General features: G+C 28.3%; 3 protein-coding genes across 4 annotated transcripts in view; 1 reads left to right on the top strand and 2 right to left on the bottom strand.

The window, feature by feature from the left end:
* Positions 1–23,948, top strand: part of LOC100210564 (ubiquitin carboxyl-terminal hydrolase 24) — a 101,465-nt gene that overhangs the window by 16,587 nt on the left and 60,930 nt on the right. For both annotated transcript variants that reach the window (XM_065801283.1, XM_065801284.1), the window contains exons 2-6: positions 1–134; positions 9,106–9,351; positions 9,624–9,897; positions 11,782–11,993; positions 23,294–23,398. The exon at positions 1–134 is cut by the window's left edge and continues 492 nt beyond it. In XM_065801283.1, coding sequence (XP_065657355.1) covers positions 1–134; positions 9,106–9,351; positions 9,624–9,897; positions 11,782–11,993; positions 23,294–23,398 — 971 coding nt within the window. The remainder of the gene's footprint in view (positions 135–9,105; positions 9,352–9,623; positions 9,898–11,781; positions 11,994–23,293; positions 23,399–23,948) is intronic.
* LOC136082193 (zinc finger protein 862-like) lies at positions 1,731–4,300 on the bottom strand. The gene is made up of 4 exons (XM_065800709.1): positions 3,997–4,300; positions 3,547–3,826; positions 2,628–3,470; positions 1,731–2,566 (listed from the first exon to the last, which is right to left on the bottom strand). The coding sequence occupies exons 1-4, from the start codon at positions 4,240–4,242 to the stop codon at positions 1,731–1,733; spliced, it is 2,205 nt and encodes a 734-aa protein (XP_065656781.1). The 5' UTR covers positions 4,243–4,300.
* Positions 13,527–14,165, bottom strand: LOC136082335 (uncharacterized). The gene is made up of 2 exons (XM_065801285.1): positions 13,914–14,165; positions 13,527–13,833 (listed from the first exon to the last, which is right to left on the bottom strand). The coding sequence occupies exons 1-2, from the start codon at positions 14,036–14,038 to the stop codon at positions 13,545–13,547; spliced, it is 414 nt and encodes a 137-aa protein (XP_065657357.1). The 5' UTR covers positions 14,039–14,165; the 3' UTR covers positions 13,527–13,544.

Here is a 23,948-nt window from a genome sequence, read left to right on the forward strand (position 1 = left end):
TGTGTAAATGTTTTGATCCAGAATCAGAATTTCATTTCAAAAATAGATCAAGAAAATGGAATCGAACCTATTATGAAGATATATTTGGTTATGAAAAATGTCCTGCTATGAGTCCCCCATACACTTCTTACAAGGTAAGTTTGTTTTAGTTACAAGCTTTTAAAGTATTTAAAATTTTTTTTTTGTTAATCAATAATTTTATTATTATTATAGTTATTAAGTTTTATATTTAAGATAGTTATTTGTTGCAAACTTATCGACCTACTTTTACTGTAAATTTATCTTAAATTTACACTTACACATAAGTACAAGATTGCATTAGAATATTTGTTTAGAAATTTGATTTTTTTTTTTGTGTGTGTTGTTACTTTTTTCAACCTTTAAATACTGAAAGACAAACCTTGACAAATATGGTTTTGAAGATGAGGTATTAAAACAAATTTTTCAAGGGGTGTTTTGGTATATTATTGTGTGGTGGGTTTTTTAAAGATTTTTGTAAAACCCTTCAAAAGATGAAATTTAAAATCTGGGGATTAGGAGTTGACTGTTATATTCTTGTTACTACTATATTAGTTTTCTTTTGATAAGCATGATCTTTTTCAATGGTTATCATTTTACAAAAAGTTTTGTAACAAACCAATTTTTCTTGGCATTAACCTATTTTGCAGATCAGTTCTAAGTATTTTTACTATGGTAACTAGTAAGTATTTTTACTACGGTACTACCACTAGAAGGACTACCATCTATGGCTTATAAGCTTCTTTTACCTTTACTTGCAAATTGGGGCTTTTATATTAGATTTTTTTTTCTGGGTTGCACAACAGCTTAAAACGTGTTTAAAGATTTTTTAAGAAAAACCTTGAAAATAGCATTTTATCTTATAAGGAATATTGCAATATATATATATATATATATATATATATATATATATATATATATATATATATATATATATATATATATCAACCCTCAAACTTAGGAAAATATATATTATCAACCCTCTTTAGGGTCGATAATATATATATATATATATATATATATATATATATATATATATATATATATATATATATATATACAGGCTAGGACGGGAATGGCGTGCGATCACGCGCTTGGTTTGACCACGCATATTATAGATATTTTTGACAATATAACCACGGTTGCTTTTAAGTTTTAGAAATGAGTCGATAAAAAACTGTTTAAAATAGCGTTAGAAATAACTTTTTATTGTATTTCAAGTTGATCGTTGATCTTTTTAAAAACTTTTATATTACGTGAAGATTTTTAAATACTATTACTATTTTTTTAAACTTTAATAATAAAATACGATATATAAAACATTTTCAAATAAATCGATTAGTTACTTGCAATGATTCTTAAAAGTGGACACTTTGTATTTAAAATATCCAAGAATGTTATTTGAATTTTTTTTTTATTGTATAAGAAGTCGACAAAAATAGACGTCACGCTCAGTTGAACTAATAGGTAGAAGTTAGAAATTATTTGCACTCTCGCGCAGTGATTTTAAAAGTATTATAGTGTTTTATTTTTGAATGAAAATATCCGCGGAAGAGAGTTAATGATCTTTTACTTATAAATAATATTTGTTGTGACAGCCTTTATGGGACGACATGCATGTATATTTTATGATAAATGTAAAAGCTCTGATTTTTTTTAATGTATTTTGTTGGATTAAAAAAAACGGAATTGAGAAGACAAATACAATAACTTTAATAGTCCGATTCAGATGTTGAGCTATATTCGTCGTCAATGGAGCTTTCGTCGGAACTATCGATTGTTTCTAGTGCAGCATCAGTGCCCTCCATTGATTCAAGGCGAACCCCCCTGCGTTTATTTAGGTATATATTGAGGGCACTATTCAAAATATCATCTCGTTCTTCTACGGTAAAATTTGGATCATTCCCGGCTATCAATATTGCGTCTTCCATTGTCTGATTGCTCATTTTTAAACGACGATCACTTAGTATCAGGGTTAGTATACTGAAAATCCGTTCCACAGACGAGTTTGAGCAAGAAATGCACATTATTAGTTCAACAAGAAGAAGAAGGTTTGGGAAAGTTTTTCTATAATAAACAAAAATTTTCTTCCATAGCAGCGCCGTTGTAACTCCTTTATACTCTGTGTTTATTAATAATTTAAAAGCATTCCATTCAGAGAGAACCATTTCAACTTTTAATCCTGCGTATTCTAAAGGAATTTTAAATTCCCTTATTAATAAAGAGATGCTAGCATCGCCGTACATATTGTCTGCTGTCCAAAATTGGGGATCCAACCAACTCATTGATTCAAAGACCGTGTTTGACAACGAACTAAATCTATCGTCTATTAATGGTTTAATGATGTTAACTGCAGTTTTTCTAACTTCTATAGCAGCATTAATACTATCAATGTTAATGTTAGTCATATCGTAAAGCTCAATGTCAACAAATTCTGCATTTGTTTTTTTTAACTCGTGTCCATCTTTGAAATAAGAAGAAACAAGAGTAGTTGTATCATCTTTGTACTTGATTCTAAATTTTAGTAAATATGAATCAAGTATATCGTCTATTGTTTCATTACTTAATTCAACCAAGTAATCCTTAGTTAGATCTATGGCTGGTTTTACCTCGTGCACCATCAACGTTTTTTTTTTCGAAAACCAATGATAACGGGCTCAATTTCTCTAAGACGTCTAAGTAACCGCAAAACATGCATAACAGTCGGTAGTCATCCAAACGTTTGGAGATTCCGAAAAGTTTAGCGCGCATTTCTGCTGTGGTATTGCGATTGACAAGTGCGTTGTCAAAGCCTACAATAATTGCAGGCCAGTTATGTACCAATCTTGTCAATCCTCGTCTTCTGTGACTAACAAAGCGCGTTCCTGATATTTTGGGCAAGGTGTAATATGTAATATTTAGTGCCTCTGCTGCTTTTTTAACTTCACTTTTTAATTTTCCAGAATTGCGAAATAAATGGAATATGGTAGTATAAAATTGATCACAATCTCTATATTGAACAATATTTCTTGCACTATCTTTAATTGCCAGTTCCAAACGGTGGTTCACGCAGTGCATTTTAACTAGCCATGTTCTGTTGTTTTTCATTTGAGTTAAGACCCCATTATACATGCCTAAGTTAACGCTAGCTCCGTCAGAAGTAGCGCTGACAAGTTTATTTTTATATGCATCTGCAGTTAAAGGAATATTTCCTGATTCATTAAAAATGCTGTCAATACCCTTTTTAATGGTATTAGCGTTCACACCACCCAAACTGTTCATCTCTAGTAAAGATACTACGAGATAAGCAGGTATGCCATCTCGTTCAACACGAACAAGAACCAACTCTTTCTCATCCTTTGTTTTTCGTGCTTGAGAGCCATCAGAAAGTATGGAGAAAAAGTTTTTCTCTTTAACAATTTTAGCAATTTTTTCTTTAATGGCATTAGCGATGCAGGAGATAAATTGACGTGCTAAATATAAATGAAAATTTATTTGATCTTTGTTAATTTCTTAAATAATATCAAATTAATTTAAAAAATGAATTACCTGCTCGATTGTGGTCTTTTCCTTCTACAAGTTGCACACCATTAAGTCTTTGGCATTTGATAAGTACTTCAAAATGACTATGGGGCATGCTTGGTTTTAAAGCCATTTCGTATGCTGTTTTTATCATCTTAAAATACGCTTCACGAATGTTTTGCTTATTATATAAAGAGTTCTGGTTATCTGGATTTATAATGTGGCCTATTCCAGTTTCTTCAGTTGGGTTTCTCTTATCGATTTCCAGCGCCAGTTTATGGATATGACCTTCAAGATGACGATCAACCTATTTTAAAAATCAAAATTTAAAAATTAAAAACTTAATATAAAGACAAATTTATAAATTATCGCGGGAAAAATATTGTACTAAATATTTGTGAATAAAGTAAGTAAAAACTTAGTTGAAATTATTTACTGTATTTGCAAATTCAAATGAGCTTTTAATTTTAATCTTACCTGATGTTTTGTTACCACACTAGTTCCCTCAATAAACGCCTTCAAAGAACCAACCATTACTCCTCTAACTGAACGATCACTTAAAATAGCAAACTTGTTTCTTGCGCAAACCTTACACCATATTTTGATAACTAATCCGTTTTCTTCAGTGTAACCGATAAATTCCTCTTTCCCCCACAACAGAAATGTTTTTAAGCTCTTTGATATTGGCTTATTAAATTTAATTATTTTTGCCGCCGATGCCATTTTTAAAACCTTCAATACTTAAACTTATATTTAATTTTTAATCTGTACAAATCTTCCACTCGCTGCGAAACGCTTTAATAACCTAATTTCTTTTGTTTATGAAATTATAACATTGCATTGTAATAATGTAATAATTGAAAGAATTCGCTTAGTAAGAACTATTTCTAATTTCTTTTTTTTTTTTTACTAATCATTGCTTGAAACGATTGAAAATTACTATTTTAAAAAGACTTTAAAATAGATTTAGTTATTAAATATTTGGTATATATATATATATATATATATATATATATATATATATATATATATATATATATATATATATATATATATATATATATATAATTAAATAATATATATAATACTCTTGTTTATTTATTAAATGGTCGTTAAAAGTGATTTGTAAACGCGTTTCTAAAACTTTTATAAAACATCACTGAAGATAAAAGTTAATTATTTGAAACGTAAAAGCGTAACTTAAAATAACTATCGCCTCGAGTTCGATTTTTTTTAGTTTAGTTAAAGTTTTTTTTATCTTTTTCGTTAATATTCTTTTTTTTTTATATTTATTTAATGTTCCTTTTAATTTAGTTTTGTTAATATTTTTTTAACGCATTTCTCAACTGCTTTAAAAAAACCTAACTTCATATTGTCAAAAACGTCTAAGCAACCGTGGTCAAATTATATAAATTTTTTTTTATGTGTGTGGTCAAACAAAGCGCGTAATCGCACGCCATTCCCGTCCAAGCCTGTATATATATATATATATATATATATATATATATATATATATATATATATATATATATATATATATATATATATGTATATATATATATATATATATATATATATATTTTTTTTTTGTTTTAAACATCTTCGCTTCCAACGAGGCTGCAAGCAGCCACTAATTAAAGTTGGAAGTTACTGTAAGAGAAAAGATGAAGGTTGTAGAGCAAGATAACGATTGACGGACGATTTAAAAGATTGCAAATTATATGAATCAGGAAAGCAAGATGAAGGAAGCGAATTCCAAAGAGCTGATGTTCGAGGAAAAAAACTAGACAAATAAGCGTTTTTGGAGCACTTAGGAACAGTCACAGAAAAAGGATGACACTTAATTGAATGACGAGTAACACGAGAATGAATTTTAGTAGATGGCACAAGAGACGCTAGCTCTTTAGAGCAGTGCCCATTATAGTATTTGTAGAAAAGAGAAAGAGAAGCAACATTACGACGATGTGATAATGGTTGGAGGTTGGCTGCAAGAGCAGGTCCAACTATGTTTACAATGCGTTTTTGCACCTTGTCTAAAAGAGAAAGGACATCATTAGAAGATCCGCCCCAGATATGGCAACAGTATTCCATACAAGGCCGGATTTGAGATTTATAGAGATAGAGAATAGAATCCAGAGTAAGAAAGTGGCGAGCTCGATAAAGAGATGCAACCTTAGCAGATGCTAATTTTGCAACTAATTTGATATATGGTTTCCAAGAAAGATTGGAAGTAAGAGTTAATCCTAGAAGATGAAGAGTAGGTGACTCATCGAGTACATCACCGTTCATAAATATAGGAAGATCTAAATTATTGCGATAACGATTGGCTGAAAAAAATTGAGTTTTATCTGAATTAAAGTTCACCAGCCACTGTGAGCCCCATGCTGTAGCAGAAGTGAGATCCTTTTCAAGCTCAAATGCCCCCTCCAGGCAATCAGAGGGTGTTGGTTTCTTATCACGACAAGAATAAATGGTAGTATCATCAGCAAACAATGCCACCTTAGATGTGAGAATATCTGGAAGATCGTTAATGTAAATTAAAAAGAGTATAGGGCCAAGGATAGAACCTTGAGGAACCCCTGAAGTTACAGAATAAGAAGAAGAGTGTTGTCCATCGAGGACAACTTTTATGCTACGATTGGAAAGGAAGGATTCAATGATCTTAAAGATGTTGCCGGATACACCATAAGAAAAAAGCTTATGGAGAAGACCAGCATGCCAAACTTTATCAAACGCTTTTGAAATGTCAAGAGCGATGGCCTTAACCTCTCCACCTTCATCTAATGCACGATAAAACCTGTCAGTTATTACTGTTAGCAAATCAGCTGTAGAACGAGAAGATCGAAATCCATATTGATGGTCAGAAAGTAAGTTATTAGATTCAAGATGAGAAATTAAGTGTTTGTTAATTAAAGATTCAAAAACCTTGCTTATGATAGGAAGAAGACTTATGGGATGGTAGTTAGATCGCTCCCCAGAATTTTTGAAGATAGGGATAATAGATGCGGCTTTCCAGCAGGCTGGAAAACAAGACTCTGATAAGCACTTGTTGACTAGTTTTGAGAGTATAGATGACAGCTCCGGAGAACACTTCTGCAAGACAATAACAGGTATGTTGTCTGGGCCACAAGCTGTAGAAGAGTCTAGGCAGGAGATCTATATATATATATATATATATATATATATATATATATATATATATATATATATATATATATATATATAGATATATATATATATAGATATATATATATAGATATATATATATAGATATATATATATAGATATATATATATAGATATATATATATATATATATATATATATATATATATATATATATATATATATAGCATTGCAATAATTATTTACATTGCAATATGTAATATACATTATAAAACATAGTTTTACTAAACGTAATAAAAAGAATCTCACTTTAATGAAATTCAAAATGTTTTAAAGACTTTTTTTTTTTTAATGTTGTAGTCGCATTTTAAAGCTAGACAAAAACCTGAATTTACACCACTAGGATAGTAACACAGTCTCTAAATCAAATATCTACAACAATTAAAATATCCAGTACTAGACAATGCCTCTCTATTTTTTAAGTATGGGGACAACTTTATCTTAGATTGATGGTAGTTTCAATCATAGTTTTTATAAAAGTCAGTCTAATAAATAAAGCAAAAACAACAAAAAGCAATAAAGTTTATAAAATCAAACATTTTATCATGCATCTTGTACTACTACTGTCTTCTCCGTTTAGCCAGCGCTTTCTTGCTCTTTTTGGGCTCGCCCACACACCAGCAAAAACTTTGGCGAGCGCATAAAAAAGCGTTTGCCAAAAAAAAAAAAAAGCGTTTTGTTTTAAATTGTTTTTTACCAGTTTTTTTTTTAGTTTTTTATAAATCTAGTATTTTTAAATCGTACAGGCTGACTTAAAAATGACCATCCAGAACTTTTTTCTGCACTGGCATTTAATTTCAAATGGAGAAGACTGCTACTAGGTTTTCAGTTTCTGGTCAAACTGGTAATTGTTTGTAAAATAAACTTTATTATCAACAGTATTCGTTCTCTGAAATTTTAGTTATTATCTTTTGATTATTGCAAATTTTTTTTCACTTTCAGTTATTTGTTTATAAACTAAATAATGTTTTACCCTAATGTTTTATCCTTGGCTGTAGCGTAGTACTATAGTACTCTGGAGCCTTGGGAGGTGTATATATGTGTATGTGTGTGTTGTGTTTTTGTGTGTCAAACTCTTATATGATGATTAACATAGAAATATTTTATTAAATAAATATATTAAATATATTATACAAAAAGTATTAAATGTCGTTATTATATATTGTAAACAATTAGTAAATATCCATTCCAATATTAAGTCTATAAAACATTTTAGTATGTTAAATTTTTCACAAAATTATTATCACTTATGAAGGTTGTATTTAAAAATAAATTAGTAAAACCCCAAACTGGATTATGGAAAAAGCACAAGTGATAGTAGTAATGAAAAACACTGCAGAAGTATTTCATGCATGATAAAAAGTATGGTATTTTGAATATGAACAATAAATTAAAACATCTGGTGGCAGCAAAAGTAGACTCCATACATATTTGTAAAATGCTTGCCAAATAAAGATGTATAAAGATGTACACCTGTAAAAAATTTCACAAAAGACATAACATGTTTAAACCAAGTTATGTCATATTTTAACAATAAAACAGATCAATCATTTTTCGCAATTGTTTCTTGCATGGTTGCTTAAAATGGCTTGCCATTCATAATTTTTTTTTTATCAACTTGATTGTTATTATTGCATTTTACTTCAAACTAAATCCTTTGAACATATTTTTAAATATCCAAATACATAAAAGGAATATTTATGGACTGTTAAGCAAATATCAAAAGAATTGTTTCACGAATTGTAATTTTTTAAAGTACAAGATAAATAATTTCAGTTTATCATTATGCTAATGGATGTCATTAAAGAATCAGTAATATACGAATGTTAATGTTCATACAAATATCATATCAACAAATATCATATTTTAAATGTTAAACAAATATCATATTTTGTAATACTAGTCTTATTTGAGTACATAGAAAAATGCCTGCAGATAGATGTTAAAAAATTATGAAGTTTAAGTAAACAAACTACATGGTATAACTAATAAAAAAGTAGAAACTAGAAAGCATTTCTCTAACTTTTGTTGAATTTTTCAAAAATTTCTTAAAATGTGGTAGCAGCCTAGTAATAGAACACTTGGTAATCAAGGTTCAAGTCTTAAGTTCACGTTCAAAGTTCAAGTCCATCCTTTTATCCGTGCTTTTAACACCCATCATGCTTTTAGAAAAGTCCTTGAAACTATATCGTTAAATAACAAAATTTATTAAAATTTTATTTTCATTTATTTTGTTATTTAACGATATAGTTACATTTTTAACATATAGTTTTGCATTAATTAATCTTCAATTACTTTAAACTCTATTATTTTTATTTTTTGCCTAATAAAATACTTTTAAAAAAGTACTTATTTTAAATCAAAAAATTTCTTGGTTTTATAATTAAATTTTATGTTTCAGGATCCATTTGGTTGGCTAGTTGACTTGTTTAATCGGTTCTCATTAAAAGGTGGTTTAGATGCTCTTATATCTCAAATAAATAACGTTGATACCTTAACTTCAAGTATTTTATCATGCCTATGGAAACCACTTGGATTGTGTGCTCCTTATTTAAACAAAGATGTCTTAAGTATCAAGTTAAGCGACTGTGCTTCAAATGTTGTGAAGTTTGTTACTGAACTTAAAGAAAGTGACATGAAAGAAAAAGTAAATTTTAATTAAAGTTAACACTTAGTATTATTTTAGTTAACATTAATGTTATAAATTTATATTTTTTTAAGAAGTTTTAAGGAAGTTTTTTCTTAGCTATCTTGATTCTGTTTAATTTGATAAAACAAAAAGCTATCTATGACAGGCTAATTAAGATAACTGTCTATATATTATTGGGTAATAAGTATTTATAGAAATAATCTGTAATTTTATCTAAATATTAAAAAAAATTTTAAAGAAATTTTTATATTGCCTTTGCATATATGTAGGAAGTGGATAAAGTTTTTGACCTTCTACGAACACTTAGTGTAGTATGTGAAGCATTGTGGAGTGATAAAACAACTCATGTAAATCAACTTCATTTATCTACATTATTAAAAATGCTTCACATATCACATTTTAATTCACGAATGAATGCCCTAAAAGAACTATGCAGGTTGATTAAAGATTGTGAATCAAAAGATCGTGGAACTAATGTTTTACAATATGACGTCATAATGAAATGGATGCTAGACAATAAAGTGTTATCAGTAGCTTTTTCTAGTATGTGTTGTTGTTATTTGTTATTATTAAACTGTATATTACCTGAGGGTAACATCACTATTGATCAGGGTTGCAAAAAAACCGTTTTTTTTTGAAAAAAAACAAAAACCATAGGTTTTTTTTAAAAAACCACGGTTTTTTTGGTTAAAATTAGGTTTTTATTAAATAATGCCGTATTTAGTTATCCTTTTAAATTAAAAAAAGTATAACGCATTTTATTTGAGTAAACTATATTTTTTATAAATATTAATATTTCATCAAAATTATTCAATACATCATTGTTTAATGTTCTTTATATAAATACAAACTTTGCTGCTTTTTCTACCCCCAATTGGTTTCTTAACTTAGAATGAACAAGGGCAAAAGTTGAAAAAATTCTTTCGATTCCAGCACTAGAACTGGTGCATTTAATAAACCTTCAATATCCATTATGTTACAATCAACAATTTTTAGAGATTTGCACCATTCTATTGGTGATACATTTTTTAAAACAGATTCACTATACAAATAGCTTTTATCGAATGGAGCAGATTTGGCTTTTAATTTGAATACTATTGGTAACAAATTCTTGAACTCTTTATCTGTGAAACTCATGGCAGCTTCATTTTCATTTTCAGAAAGATTACATCCAAAATATCTAGGATCTCTTGTGTTTGCCAGGAAATGAGCATCACTGATAGTCTGGAGGTATCTAGATTCAATTTTTTTTTTTTTTTCGTTTGAAATTTGATTTGAAGTTTGAAAAAGATTTGATAGAAATGATAAACTGTTTATCAAATCTTTAAAAATTTCAACAGTTGACATATTTTTCAAGTGAATCACATACTGAATTCCAGCGAGTTTCAGTAGGAAGTGGCAATTTTGTTCCTCCATTTAATTTATAAATTGCTCCAGCTTTATGATTATTTCTTATATATTTTATTATTTGTGTAACATTTGCTCACATTTTTAATGTTAAGATCATTTGCTAAAAGATTCAGCATATGAGCAGCACACCCATAAGTTATGATAATATCTCTTTCAAATGACAGTACTTGTCTCATTGATTTCATATTAGCTGCATTGTCAGTCACAAAGCTTTTTACTGTGCATCCAAATTTACATCTTACAGAATCTATTGCTTCTCTTGCTAATTGTGTAAGATATTCAGCAGTATGTGAATGACCAGAAGTGTTGATTGTTTCTACTAAAATGTTAATTTTATCTGTAATTACAGAGATACAAACTAAAGGTTCATTATGCTCATTACTCCAGCCATCTAAAGACATGGCTACAATTTTCCCATTCAATACATTACATTTTTTAATTTCTTCTGCGTAAACCCTATCTAATATTTCTCCTCCAATTTGAGTTCTATTAGGTAGAGTGTATCCTGGATAAAACATATTGATAAATTTTTTATTTTTTATATATAAAATTCTTTGTGTTCAACTGTTCTGAAGCTAGAGTTTGTACTGTATATAAATCTACCAAGTTGCTTTATTTGATCTACCAAGATCAAATAAATCTATCTCTTTGAGGCTTGATTGTGTGAAAAACTTATCAATTTTCAAATATTTATCAGCTGTATATATGTATGTATTTATATATATATATATATATATATATATATATATATATATATATATATATATATATATATATATATATATATATATATATATATATATATATATACATACATACATACATATATACAGCTGATAAATATGGTTTAAACCATGGTTTAAACCATTTGGTTAAAACCATGCAACGCTGCTATTGATATATTTGTAGTTTTATATGTATAATAATTTTTATTTTTATCTCTTAATTTTATAAATATTTTATACTTCAAGTTTGTTATTATTATCTAAAATTCTTAAAATTTATTCATTTGATTAGACATTTTGCATCAATCCCAGTATTGTGAAAAATTAAAAAAAGTTGTGGAATTTGTATGCACAAAGATATCATTAGAAGAACTTACAACTATATGGTCTATGCAATCTGGTAAACACATCACTGTTGTTGATAATATTCACAATATTATTGCCAGTGCAGCGCAGAACTTTTCAACTAAGCAGTTAGATCATTTGATTGAACTTATCCAGACTGTATGTTTATTTAACGTTGTGTATATCCTGTATGTTTTGGTATAATTTTTTTATGTAAAACTTTCTCACAGTTCTTTATATTTAAATTGTATTTAGCATGGATGCGGAGTCCCAAAAGGACTCCGGCTTTACATCCTTACTTTTTCCAAGTCTGTAGTGTCCAGAAGCTCTAAACATGTTTGTTGACTTATTATCTGCTATAATAAAAAAATTGATGAGATTTAATGACTTGAAACTTATTGTTTTTAAGCCTAGGAGTCCTGGAGTCCTTGCCGCCATTATACCTAAGGACTCCGGGCTTAAAAAGCGATTGTTCCTCTAACCTAAAAGTCTTAATTTTTTTCCTATTAGTAGTCCATAAACTTATTTATATTTTTAGAGCTCCTGGATACCAAAAACTAGGATAAAGTAATCTTTTTGTGACTTTCAAATCCGGAGTCTTTTTTCGGAATCCGCATCCCTGGTATTTAGTATTATATAATATAATGCTAAATAAGTATATAAATTGATATTTTATTATCTGTTTACTTAAATTTAATTAAATTGACATTTTATTATCAGTTATCGACATAAATAAGTATTAGATTGATATTTTATTATCAGTTTCAAAGAAAAGTGAACTGGGGCTAGAATCTGAACTATTATTTTTTACAAAACACGTATAAAACTATTTAAATCTAGCGTGACTTGCAGTCAAATGTACATTTTCTAACAGCTGTTTTATAATAATTTCAATAGGGTTTAATAAAAGCTCATTTTCAATAAATCTAGATTTTCTTGGTCTGTGATTTTTAAAGCCTATTTACACTGAAAATTTTGTTTTTATCAGTGACTGCAGAGGTGTGGTGGCACCAGAGGCTATGCGGGATTCCCGCATGGGCTTTTCACTTTTTCATCTAAATATGGGCCTTTTGGCAAATTTTAAATTTTTTCAAAATTTTATAGAAATTCCACAATCATTTACGATATTTCTGTTTACACAAATTAAATTTTATTAATCGCTTGATATAAAGTCTTTAGCTTTGAGCGCAATTATATTAGTATTTTGCATAATAATAATATTGCTCTGAAAACAAAGTAGATGTTTCAAGACGTATTATGATATATTTTTTTCATAAGAAAAATTATGAACCCATAAATGGTTTTTAACGATCGTAATGTTGACGAAATAAATTTAAATAAGTCTACATACCCAACAATAATAATAGTTATTATTATATAATTAAATTAACTTAAATTAACTTAATTTAAAAATTTAACCCCAAAACATTTTTCTTTAATAAATTAAATCGCAATACAATTACAATATAGTAATTGTATAGCGTTTTAATTCATTTAAGAAAAATGTTTTGGTGTTAAATTTTAAATTAAGTTTATATAAATAAGTATCGAACTTATGTTTTGCATTTTTGTAACGTTTCGAAACAGATATAAACTTGTTTTATGATAAATAAAGTTTTTTATTTTTATACAGTTTATATTAATATCCTGTCCTCAGACAGATTAAAAAAAGGAATGCATATTTAAATATACAATATATATTAAAAAAAACTATCCGAGTAGAAGGCGGCGTCGTTCATGGCTTCCTGCTGCAAATATATTAACAATTTCATCTAAAGGGATTTCCTTTAAAATATCCACATTGTAGTAACATAGTAACGTATCTCGCGTGTGTTCCTGGGTCAATTTGTTTCTTAATTTGTTTTTTACATGTTTAAGAGCAAAAAATACTCTCTCGCACTCATCAATATCAACACTTATCATCAAAATATGGTGATATATATGAAACGTATTTTTTATTGCCAAAGATCCGCCTAATGCTCTCCGTTGCAGAATATATCTAAAGTATGGAAAAATAACCATATTTAATTTTAAAATATAATAAATAACTGAACACATAATAAAATATGAAAAACTTACTTGTAAGTGCATACAAGACATTGGTGCACAAGATGATTCTTTTCTTTATGAGCTCCTATTTTGTAGTCATTTTCTGCCAATACGCGTTCTTCGTTATCTGAATTTTCTGCTTCGCTATCTTCCATTTCATTGTCGTCATTCAGTATCCCGATTCGACGTGAGCCAAGAGCTTTCAAATAGAGTCGAAGTATTTTGAGTTCTTGTCTAAGACTAACACAATCAATGTTGTTCAATGAGGGGAATTTTGCGATATATGTATTGAAATTGTACGCATCAATTTCTTTGTCAGTCTTACAAATCAGCATATTTAAACATACAATTGAACACAAAGTATTCAAATCCTCGCATCCTTTATCACTAAATCTAGCACGCATCTCTGTCAGTATATTACCGAATATTAAAGAACGTATTTCTTGAAATGTTGATCTCGGAAACGCATATAGCTGTTTCATACGGACACTGCCACCACCGTTCCCGTATGCTATACTTAAACGTTCTAAATCATTTTTCAACTCTGAGTTTTCAGGATCTAATTTCATGATACCATATATATTTCTTTGAAGTACCTATAAATATAATAGTTAACATGCAAATATTTTAACATTAGAATGTATATGTATCAAAATATTCTTTTAACAAAGTTAAATAATTATGAAGCAATCAAACAAGATAATTCAAAGTAATTTAATATTGATATTATTACCTTGCAATATGAATCAGCATATCTCCAGAAGTGGTCAAATTATTTTCCAGTTTCTTCCAATTTCAACAGGGTTGCAGAGATTAATTGATTCACGCTGGAATAATCGTTGAAACAAAGGTGTCGTTACTAAGCCAGGTAATTTTTGATCCTCTGCCAACTGCACCAGATTTTTTACCAAACTTACATTTTTGCGATGTCTTTTCGTTGGCTGAAGGCTGCCTCCACTGTTAATTAAGCATTGGATCCACTGTTATAAGAAGTTTTAACAAGGCTTGAATGTTTCCATGACGCAAATAAGGTTCCAAAATGGCGGTAGCATTTTTGTTTCGGTGCCCACGCCATGGTAGGCCTTGCATAACAAGAGTGCGAAATGCTTTTATTATGCTTTTAAGAACAAAACGGTTTTGGTCTACAACTGTTTTAATCCCTTGGTCTAGAAAGTGGATTTTCCTGCTTTAGAGATAAAGAATGCGTCTAATGCTGCAGAGTGTGCAACTGATAGCTCATGTCTATTAATGTTGTGTAGATAGTGTGATCTTCCGGTTGGGTCTAACGGACATCCAGTCACGAAAATGTTGTTAGCATCACCATTAAAACATATACATACACTGCAAAAATATTTCTCTCTCTTCTGGTTAAAGCTGAGCCATGTACGTACAGTTTCATCTTGTTCGTTATCAATATTGCGTTTATAACCTCTGGATACTGTATTCTTTACAGAGCTTGGTTAAATTGGATGGGTACAAGTTATAAAACTTACCTCTTGTCCCGTTGCTGGCCTTTGCCAAAGTTTAATTGAATCATCTATGTTATCCAATGTTTGGAGGGATTAAATACTAATATGGTCTGACGTTTTCGAAATTGAAAAGTCAACTGAATTAATGTGACTAGAAACCTCGTCTGTAATTGCTTCAAAGGTATCATTGGAATCAGATGGTATAGGAGTAGTTGATGATGATGCAAAGAATCCAGGGAGAGTTTTTTGTACCGATTGCAATATCTTTAACTCAGCTTGGATTTTTTTTTTCTTCTTTTCCCATCCGGATTTCTGTTTTTTCATATTTTTCTGGAAAAAAAAATTTCAAAATGATAAATCACACACTAATACACACGTAATTAAAATTGAACAAAATTTAGAATACATTAACAATTATAAATGAACAAAAAAAAAAAAAGTACCTTTTAAGTGCTTTGTTCGAATCTTTGTTGAAATATTATAATAAAAAAATATCTTATTAGTAAATCTGTTACTCATATCATTTTACTCACTGAGTCAATTTTCATGAGTATTTATACATGTCAATAACAATTAAGATAACCATAAAATTACTCCCCGCTATCAATTAATTAACTTGCACACGTTTTTAATATGTAACTCCCACGAGTTTAAAAATATGTATAACATAAATAACCTTTTAAAAATAGCGTAAAACCATATTATTTAACGAACTTATTTTAATTGAGGTTTGGGAGTACCGCAAATATTTTCAAATAAAATTTGATATTACAAATATACACTTTATATATTTACGACACATTTTTATTACTATTAATTATAGGTAAGTTTAAAATGAATTATAAAGATTCCATGGCTTTAAATTTTTTTATTTTCATTATTTTATTTTTGTTTTTTTTTTTGAAATGAAAAAACAATAAAATAGCATTTTTTTAAAAATATGAAATACTTTTCAATTAAATAACTGCTAAATAAAACTACGTTATAAAAACTTTTATGTTTAAATTATGTCAATAACGGCACCATTTTTAGAGCGGCATTTTTGCTGTTGTGAGTTTATGCGAAAATGTTAAGAAAGGTTAAAACACCGAACTAATCAAAAGCATAAACTATCTATAAAAAGAATTTCTTATTTTTTAAGATTTTCAATATTTAATTTAGAATAAAATTATGTATAATTTAAAAAAATCTATATTATTATACAATAAAATATATATTATTATATAATAATAGAAAAATTAAAATCTTTGATTTTTAATTTTGTGTTGGGCTATGTTCTTCAAACAATAAAATACTTATCGTATTTGCTTGCAGTAAAGTTGTGTTTTAAGAAAATCAACACAAAAATGTGGTCGCTATATCGTGTTGTAGCCATTTTTTATTTTGAAGTATTACAAACAATACTATTAATTACATATAGTATTATCTCAACTTGTTAGTTTGTATTAATGATTTATTAGAATAAGGTCAGTTCTTATATATATATATATATGTATATATGTATATTTTTTTTCGTATGGGCCTTTACATCAAGCATATATGGTATAATCCCGCATATATAGGCCTTTTAATAAAAATCCTGCATGGGCTTTTTAGAGCCACCACGCCCCTGAGTGACTGAAATAATTATTTTCTAATTTTTAAGGCCAATTTTCACTGATTTTTTTTTATTAGAAGTAAAAATTAATAAACTGGAGGGGGGGGGGGTTGTCTTAAGCTTGGGGTAGGTGGGAAAATTCCTCCCCTTTTTTTATTAGGAACTCGAGAATAAGTCTTTAATAAGATTGTTATTCTTCTTATAACTCTGTCAGATTGTAATTTGGTTCCAATCTTGAATCATCTTTTGTAAAAGTTTATCACCCTACCACTGTAGTAAACAGGGCTTGCGATGAAGAAAATCGTCAAGCGTGTTATATCGCGATCGTAAAATTAGAATATGTTTTCATCGGGCGTGATTATGTGCGCTAGAGATAACGTCGGCGAGCGCGATCATGACAATTGATAAGGCGATACTCATAAAAAGCTTTTTCTTTTTTTTATCTTTTTTTATTTTATACATAATTTTTTCGTCAAAAAATGTTTGAATTAGTATCACAGTTATGAAACTACTTTAATGAAAGAAATTTTTATACTTCCAAACTTCTTGTATATTGTCAGATCACGATTTTATTTTTAACTATTTATGTTATAAAAAAATAATATCAAACAAAAACGCAACTTCTTATTGATTTAGTATTGAAGTATAATTTAGTGACTTAGTTTTGCTTCGTTGTTTTGATATATGTATTTTAAAATGTTACTCTGTAAACTTAATTAACGGTTAATGGTTTTTATATTTCTTGATATTTTTTATTCAAATTAATTATTTAATTTTTTTCTAAAATTTCTTTTTTAAATTACGTTTTTTTATCTTAAAACTATAATACGCAAGAATAATTTGAAATAATAATAAATAAGAATAATAACTTTTTATTTAATAAATATTGACATCATTACTTAGTTTTCTTTTCGAATGTCCTTAATTGCGAACATTCTAAACAACAGAATCGTTTTAAATTTGAGTTAAAATAAATAATAGTTAATAAAAAATCTATACTATGAACAAAACTAATTTTAAAAATTACTCTATTATTAATATTTATTTTTATTATAAACGATGTTTGGAATATTACAAACAATAAATCAAATAAATTTTACTTGATATTTTCACAATATTAAAAATACTCCGCAGTTTTAATTTTCTTATAATGGTTTTCTAATTTTCTATTCTTATTTTATTTGCGCATTTTTGTATTCACATTGTGTTTCCACGTGCACATTCCATTATTGAAATTAGTGACGATAACGACTTTAAACTGCTCATTCCTTACGTTAGTGCAAAAGAGAGGGGCTTTGTGCTTTTTATATTTTATATCAGTTGTTTGATAACAGAATATCTTTAATAAAAATCTTTTTTAAATATTTTATGAAAATAAAAAAATAATCTTGAACTATTGGACGAGCATTATTTTATACGCTCGTTATAAGCTGAACGAGCGTTGTTTATCGCGCCTAGAACGTTTGAAAATACTGTTTACGGGCGCGTTTTACGAGCGGATCGCGATCGCTTCATCACAACTCCCTGAGTAAATTATGAGCACATTGAAACATGTTAATCTTGATTTCAAATTAATGTTTCTTTATAAACAATTGTTTTTCTTTCACACTGACAATAAAACGGTTTTTGAAAGTGGTATTTTAAAAATATTTTATATTTAAGCTTATGGAAAAGACCAGCATGCCAGACAAATATATCAAAGAAAACAATTAGATATATCTATAATTCTTGATATATCAAAGGCTATACTATATTAAATATATATATATATATATATATATATATATATATATATATATATATACACATATATACATATATATATATACATGTATATATATATATATATATATATATATATATATATATATATATATATATATATATATATATATATATATATATATATATATATATATATATAAATGCAGGGGCTATTTTAGGAAAAAAAATTTCCACTTAATTTTGCCAGTCGTGGAAAAATTTAGTGGAAATATTACTGAATATCGGCGCTTTTTTGTCAAAAAAAACAAACAATATTTGTGTAAAAAATGTAATAAAAAAAAAAGTTCCTCAATTTAGGCGACGCCCAAATTGGCACCCAAATATAGTTGGCGCTGTCAAAAATGGTCTAGAATAGCCCCTGATATATATACATATATATAAAAAATATCTATATTATATATAAGAGCGATAGCTCTTTTCTCACTACTTTTGGTTATAATGGTTTTTAAAAAGGAAAAGATTAAAATCTGTTTTGATTTGTTATTAGGATCAAGATGAGGTATTAAAATTTTGTTAATTAGAGATTTAAACTTTGCTTGTAATAATGTAATAGTAAGTATGAAGATTGATTAAGTGATAGTTATAGGGGTCCGAGCTATCTCCAAGGCGACAGAATTAAACATATCAACATATATGTTTAGAATTTAGACAGAATTAAACATATCAACAGATAACCAATCTAATCTCTCATAGAAACCATATATCAAATCCATTGCAAAATGTGTTGCCTTATTTGGAGCAGATCTTCAAATGATACCCTTTCTCTTTTAGTAAATGATGCCCTTTCTCTTTTAGTAAATGATGCCCTTTCTCTTTAAGTATATGGCACAAAAGGCGCTTGCTCAAAAGATCTAGCATATTTTGTGCCATACACTCAAATTCATTCTCCTGTTACTTGACATTCAATTAAGTCTCATCTTTTTTCTGTGACTGTTCCTAAGTGCTCCAAAAGACTCTTATTTGTCTAGTTTTTTTCCTCTAACATCAGTTCTTTGGACTTTGCTTTCTTCATCTTGCTTTCTTGATTCATATAATTTGCGATCTTTTAAGTTTTTTGTCAATCTTGCTCTATAAACTTCATCTTTTCTCTTCCAGTAACTTCCAACTCTAATAGTGGTTGCTTGCAGCCACTATTAGAGTTGGAAGTTACTGGAAGTGAAGGTGTTAAAAAAAAAAAAAAGATAAGATACAAAAAACTATTCGCAACTATAAACTTAGCTGAAAAAGACTCTTTAAAGAATTGTCTCTTAATTGACTACTAATGGCATTTTGAATTACCATTACCAGAAATAAATGCATTCACCAATCAATAGCTTAAGAGATATTTAAACTTCCTGCTAAAGAAATAATGCAAATGAAAGCATTGTAGTGAGACTTTTGCACAAAGATTTTGATAAAAAAAAAGGATTGACATCATAAAATTAAAAGTAGCCAAAGGAGTTAAGTTAAGCATGACTGTCAAAGAAGTTGTTGTTTTAAGAGGACAAAGATATTTTGATGTTTATATTTATGGTAAAACTGATAATATCAAAATTTTGATTCATGCAGTGCACTTGATATGGTTTATTAATAATGAAATAACAATCTAATTATCAATGTAAATTTGGTTGCATCTACATAGAATAAATTGCTATTTGGCAAAAATTTAAAGTTTAAAGATTCTATTGATCAATTTTGTCATGATTTTATCATATACTCCTTAATTATTATGATGATAATAACAGCAAAAATAATTCTTTCAACGAAGCACAAATTTTGAAGATTAACGAGTAATTAATATCGACTACCATGATTTACTTAAATACTCATGCAATTTAATAAAATACATCAAAATGTCATCTGTTTGAAGTCAAGCTTTTTGGAAAAGAAACTAAGCTTTATCTTAATGAAAAATTTCCTTCAAGCAGGGCCACTCAAGGAACTGCTAATTTTGCATGTTTGATCCCAGTAATTTTCGCTCAGCACAAATGATGCCTCTAATTGTTTATCTGCCAAATATCCTTTTGTCAATTGCTCCAGTGTTGCGCATGCCTGAGTTATCTGCTCCTACTAATCCTTAGAGGGATTTGCCATCTTCAAGAGAAGTCTGATAGTAAGGAGGACAGTGATACAAATTACAGTTTCCTAATTAGAAAATTTTTTACCTTCTAATCAAAGGCCTGGTTTTTACCAAGTCAAATACTGAGCTTCTGATATCCAGGCTCAAACAGTGGAACTTGTTGGAAAAGTCACAGATCAGAAGATGTGTCACCAAACACTTTTTAATCTCTTCAGTCAGAAAGATATTAATTTGGTATTAAATATAACCTGTGTGAATCCCACTTAGACAGTTCCTGTCAGAGCTTTGAAATCATGTTGCTTCATAACAGAAACAACTACCAGTCAATTTCGATGGCTCACTCTTTGCATCTCAAAGAAAGCTATACCAGTGTCAAGATGGTACTGAGTGCCTTGAAGTATGATAACTATAGATGAGAGGTTATTAGAGACTTCAACATGGTGTACTTCCTCATGGATCTTCGGTTTCACAAAATTTCCTTGTTTTTCTTTGCCTTTAGATGGCTGTGACATTTAGGCGCACTCACAGAAAAGTATAGCCACATTGGACCAAGTTCGCTGTGGGCAAGAGCTATGTAAAGTGACTAGTAAGACTTGATAGAAAGTGCTTATGCCACCGCGCCAGGGATGATTTTGCCAAGCTTCCGAGCAGGAAAGAATTCAGCTTGGAACAGTTTTATATTGTAGTTGTTCATGGCTTCACAAAGGTAATTGCAAAACTAGGTGAAGTTGGTTCAGATTCTCATAAAGAATAATGCCAAAGTGGGATGCAGAATGCCATTCAAGGTCTGTATCCTTTAAGCTCATTTTGATAAATTCAAGGAGAACATAAGAACTTACTCAGTGAAGCATGTATGCACTCTTAATAAAATATATTAGACTTTGGATATCATTATCATCAACAGTATTAAAAAACACATAATAGGGAATTACATTTAGGGGCTACTATGAGAAATTGATTTACAATTCACTTGCAAATACAGAAAATCATTTCTATAGCTGCCTTTGTCTATTCAAAATGTTGTTGTTATTTCTAACCAGGCTGAATGAACAAAAAATGAACTTTGCTTAAATTTCTTGAATGGTTTAAACAGGTTTTTTGAATTAATGTAGTTATTATTTTCATTTCATACACCATTATATATATTTATAGTTATTATTTTTCTAAGAAATTTGTTTTTAGATATATTAGATACATTTAAAAGCTTCATAAATTTTGCTCTAAAATAAATTTTTAATTTGCTAAAAAGATGAAAGTTTTAAAGGTTCCAAAGTTGCAAATCAAGCTGCCTAAACTAACATGTGTTTTTTATCAGAAGAATAATTAAATAATAAAAACAGCTAAACAAAGGTTTCATTTATATAGTAAATAAGATAAAATTGAAATAACGAAAGGTTTTAAATTAAATATTACAAAAAACCAACAGAAAAGCAAACATTTTGTTCAAATCCTTTGTAAAATAAATTAAAAATGATAAATCTTTTTAATCAAGTTCTTAAAATGTTTTAATAAAGTTCTAAATATAAATCTTTTATTTAAATAGTTAACAAAACAAATAAAAACGGAATAAAGAAAATTTTATTAAAATTCTAAATAAAATAATTAAAATAAAAACGGCTAAACAAACGATTTAAATTATAATTAAAATAAAACAAAACAAAAAACAAAAACATTTTAATCAACTTCTGAATAAAATTTTCCAAAAAACCAACGGAAAAATGAGTGGTTTTATTCAAATTTTTCATAAAATAATTAAAATAAAAACAGTAAAATAAAATTTTCTATTGATTTCTATATATAATCTTATTAAAGTAGCAAAAAAAAAAAAATCAAAAATGGAAACACAAACATTTCATTTAGTGTTGTGGCTAGTGGGTTGGAAACCCCCTACCCCCCTCCTCCCTAAAAAAATCTATGCTAGGGCACCAAAATCGTAAAAAAATTTTATATATATATACACACATGCACACACATACATATATATATACACACACACACACACATACATATATATATATATATAGAGAGAGAGAGCTCCTTAAATTTGCAAAAAGGACCCTAAATTTGCCAATGTACCCCCTTAAAGTTGCTGGTAAAATTGGGGTGTGTGTAAGGCAGCCCTAGACAAGGCTCTGATTTCATTAATTCTAAATAAAGTAGTTAAAACAAAATCAGAAATTTTTATGTTTTATTTGAATTCCTAATAAAATGGTAAAAAGACCCATTTGGTTTTTAAACAAACATCGATATTTGGCATTATGTTTTTCTGTCAATTTAATGCTGAATTTTTCCATGTTTGCCAGTTTGTCATATGTATGTATGTATGTGTGTATGTATGTATGTATGTATGTATGTATGTATGTATGTATGTATGTATGTATGTATGTATGTATGCATGCATGTATGTATGTATGTATGTATGTATGTATGTATGTATGTATTTATGTATGTATGTATATATGTATGTATGTATGTATGTTATCCATTCGTTTTTATTTAGAGTTTGAAAGAAAGTGATAATGACGAAGAAAAAGCTAATGAAGGAATTCTTATCATGGTGGGGAAAATTGGAAGAGATATTCGTGATGAAAAAATTGTGATTAAGGTTTGCGTACTTAAATATTTTTTTATGCAAAACAATTTTGCGGATAAATATGTCACTTTTGCTAATAAATATGTCACTTTTGCTAATAAATATGTTAAATAAATATGAGGATCAATTAATAGCGGAAATATTTAATTTATTAAAACAAAAACCATTTCCTATGTCACAAATTGATTAAGATGAGAGTGGAAAGTTTTATTTATGCACTGTCCAAATATTTACCGCTAATATAATTTGAAAAGGGATGAATAAATGATTTTAAAGAGAAATTTTTTGCTTTGAATGCCTTGTGAGTACATATTTTTTTCACTTAATTTTGTGTCCCTCCTCTAATTAGTGTAAACTTTTGTTGTAAAAATTCTCTATAATTTACATCTATAAGCTTCCATATATATTTGAATAGTTAAAACTTGACAAAATTAAAAATTTTACAAACGCTTTAAAATTATTTACAAAGCCTATAATTACCCCTTTTTTGACCTTGATAGATGATTTTTCTTTTTCTTTCGAAAAGTAATTAAAAAATTATGTGTACAAAGGGTTTGCGATA

This window comes from Hydra vulgaris, chromosome 07 (genome assembly GCF_038396675.1).
Source record: "Hydra vulgaris chromosome 07, alternate assembly HydraT2T_AEP".
Classification (NCBI taxonomy): Eukaryota; Metazoa; Cnidaria; class Hydrozoa; order Anthoathecata; family Hydridae; genus Hydra; species Hydra vulgaris.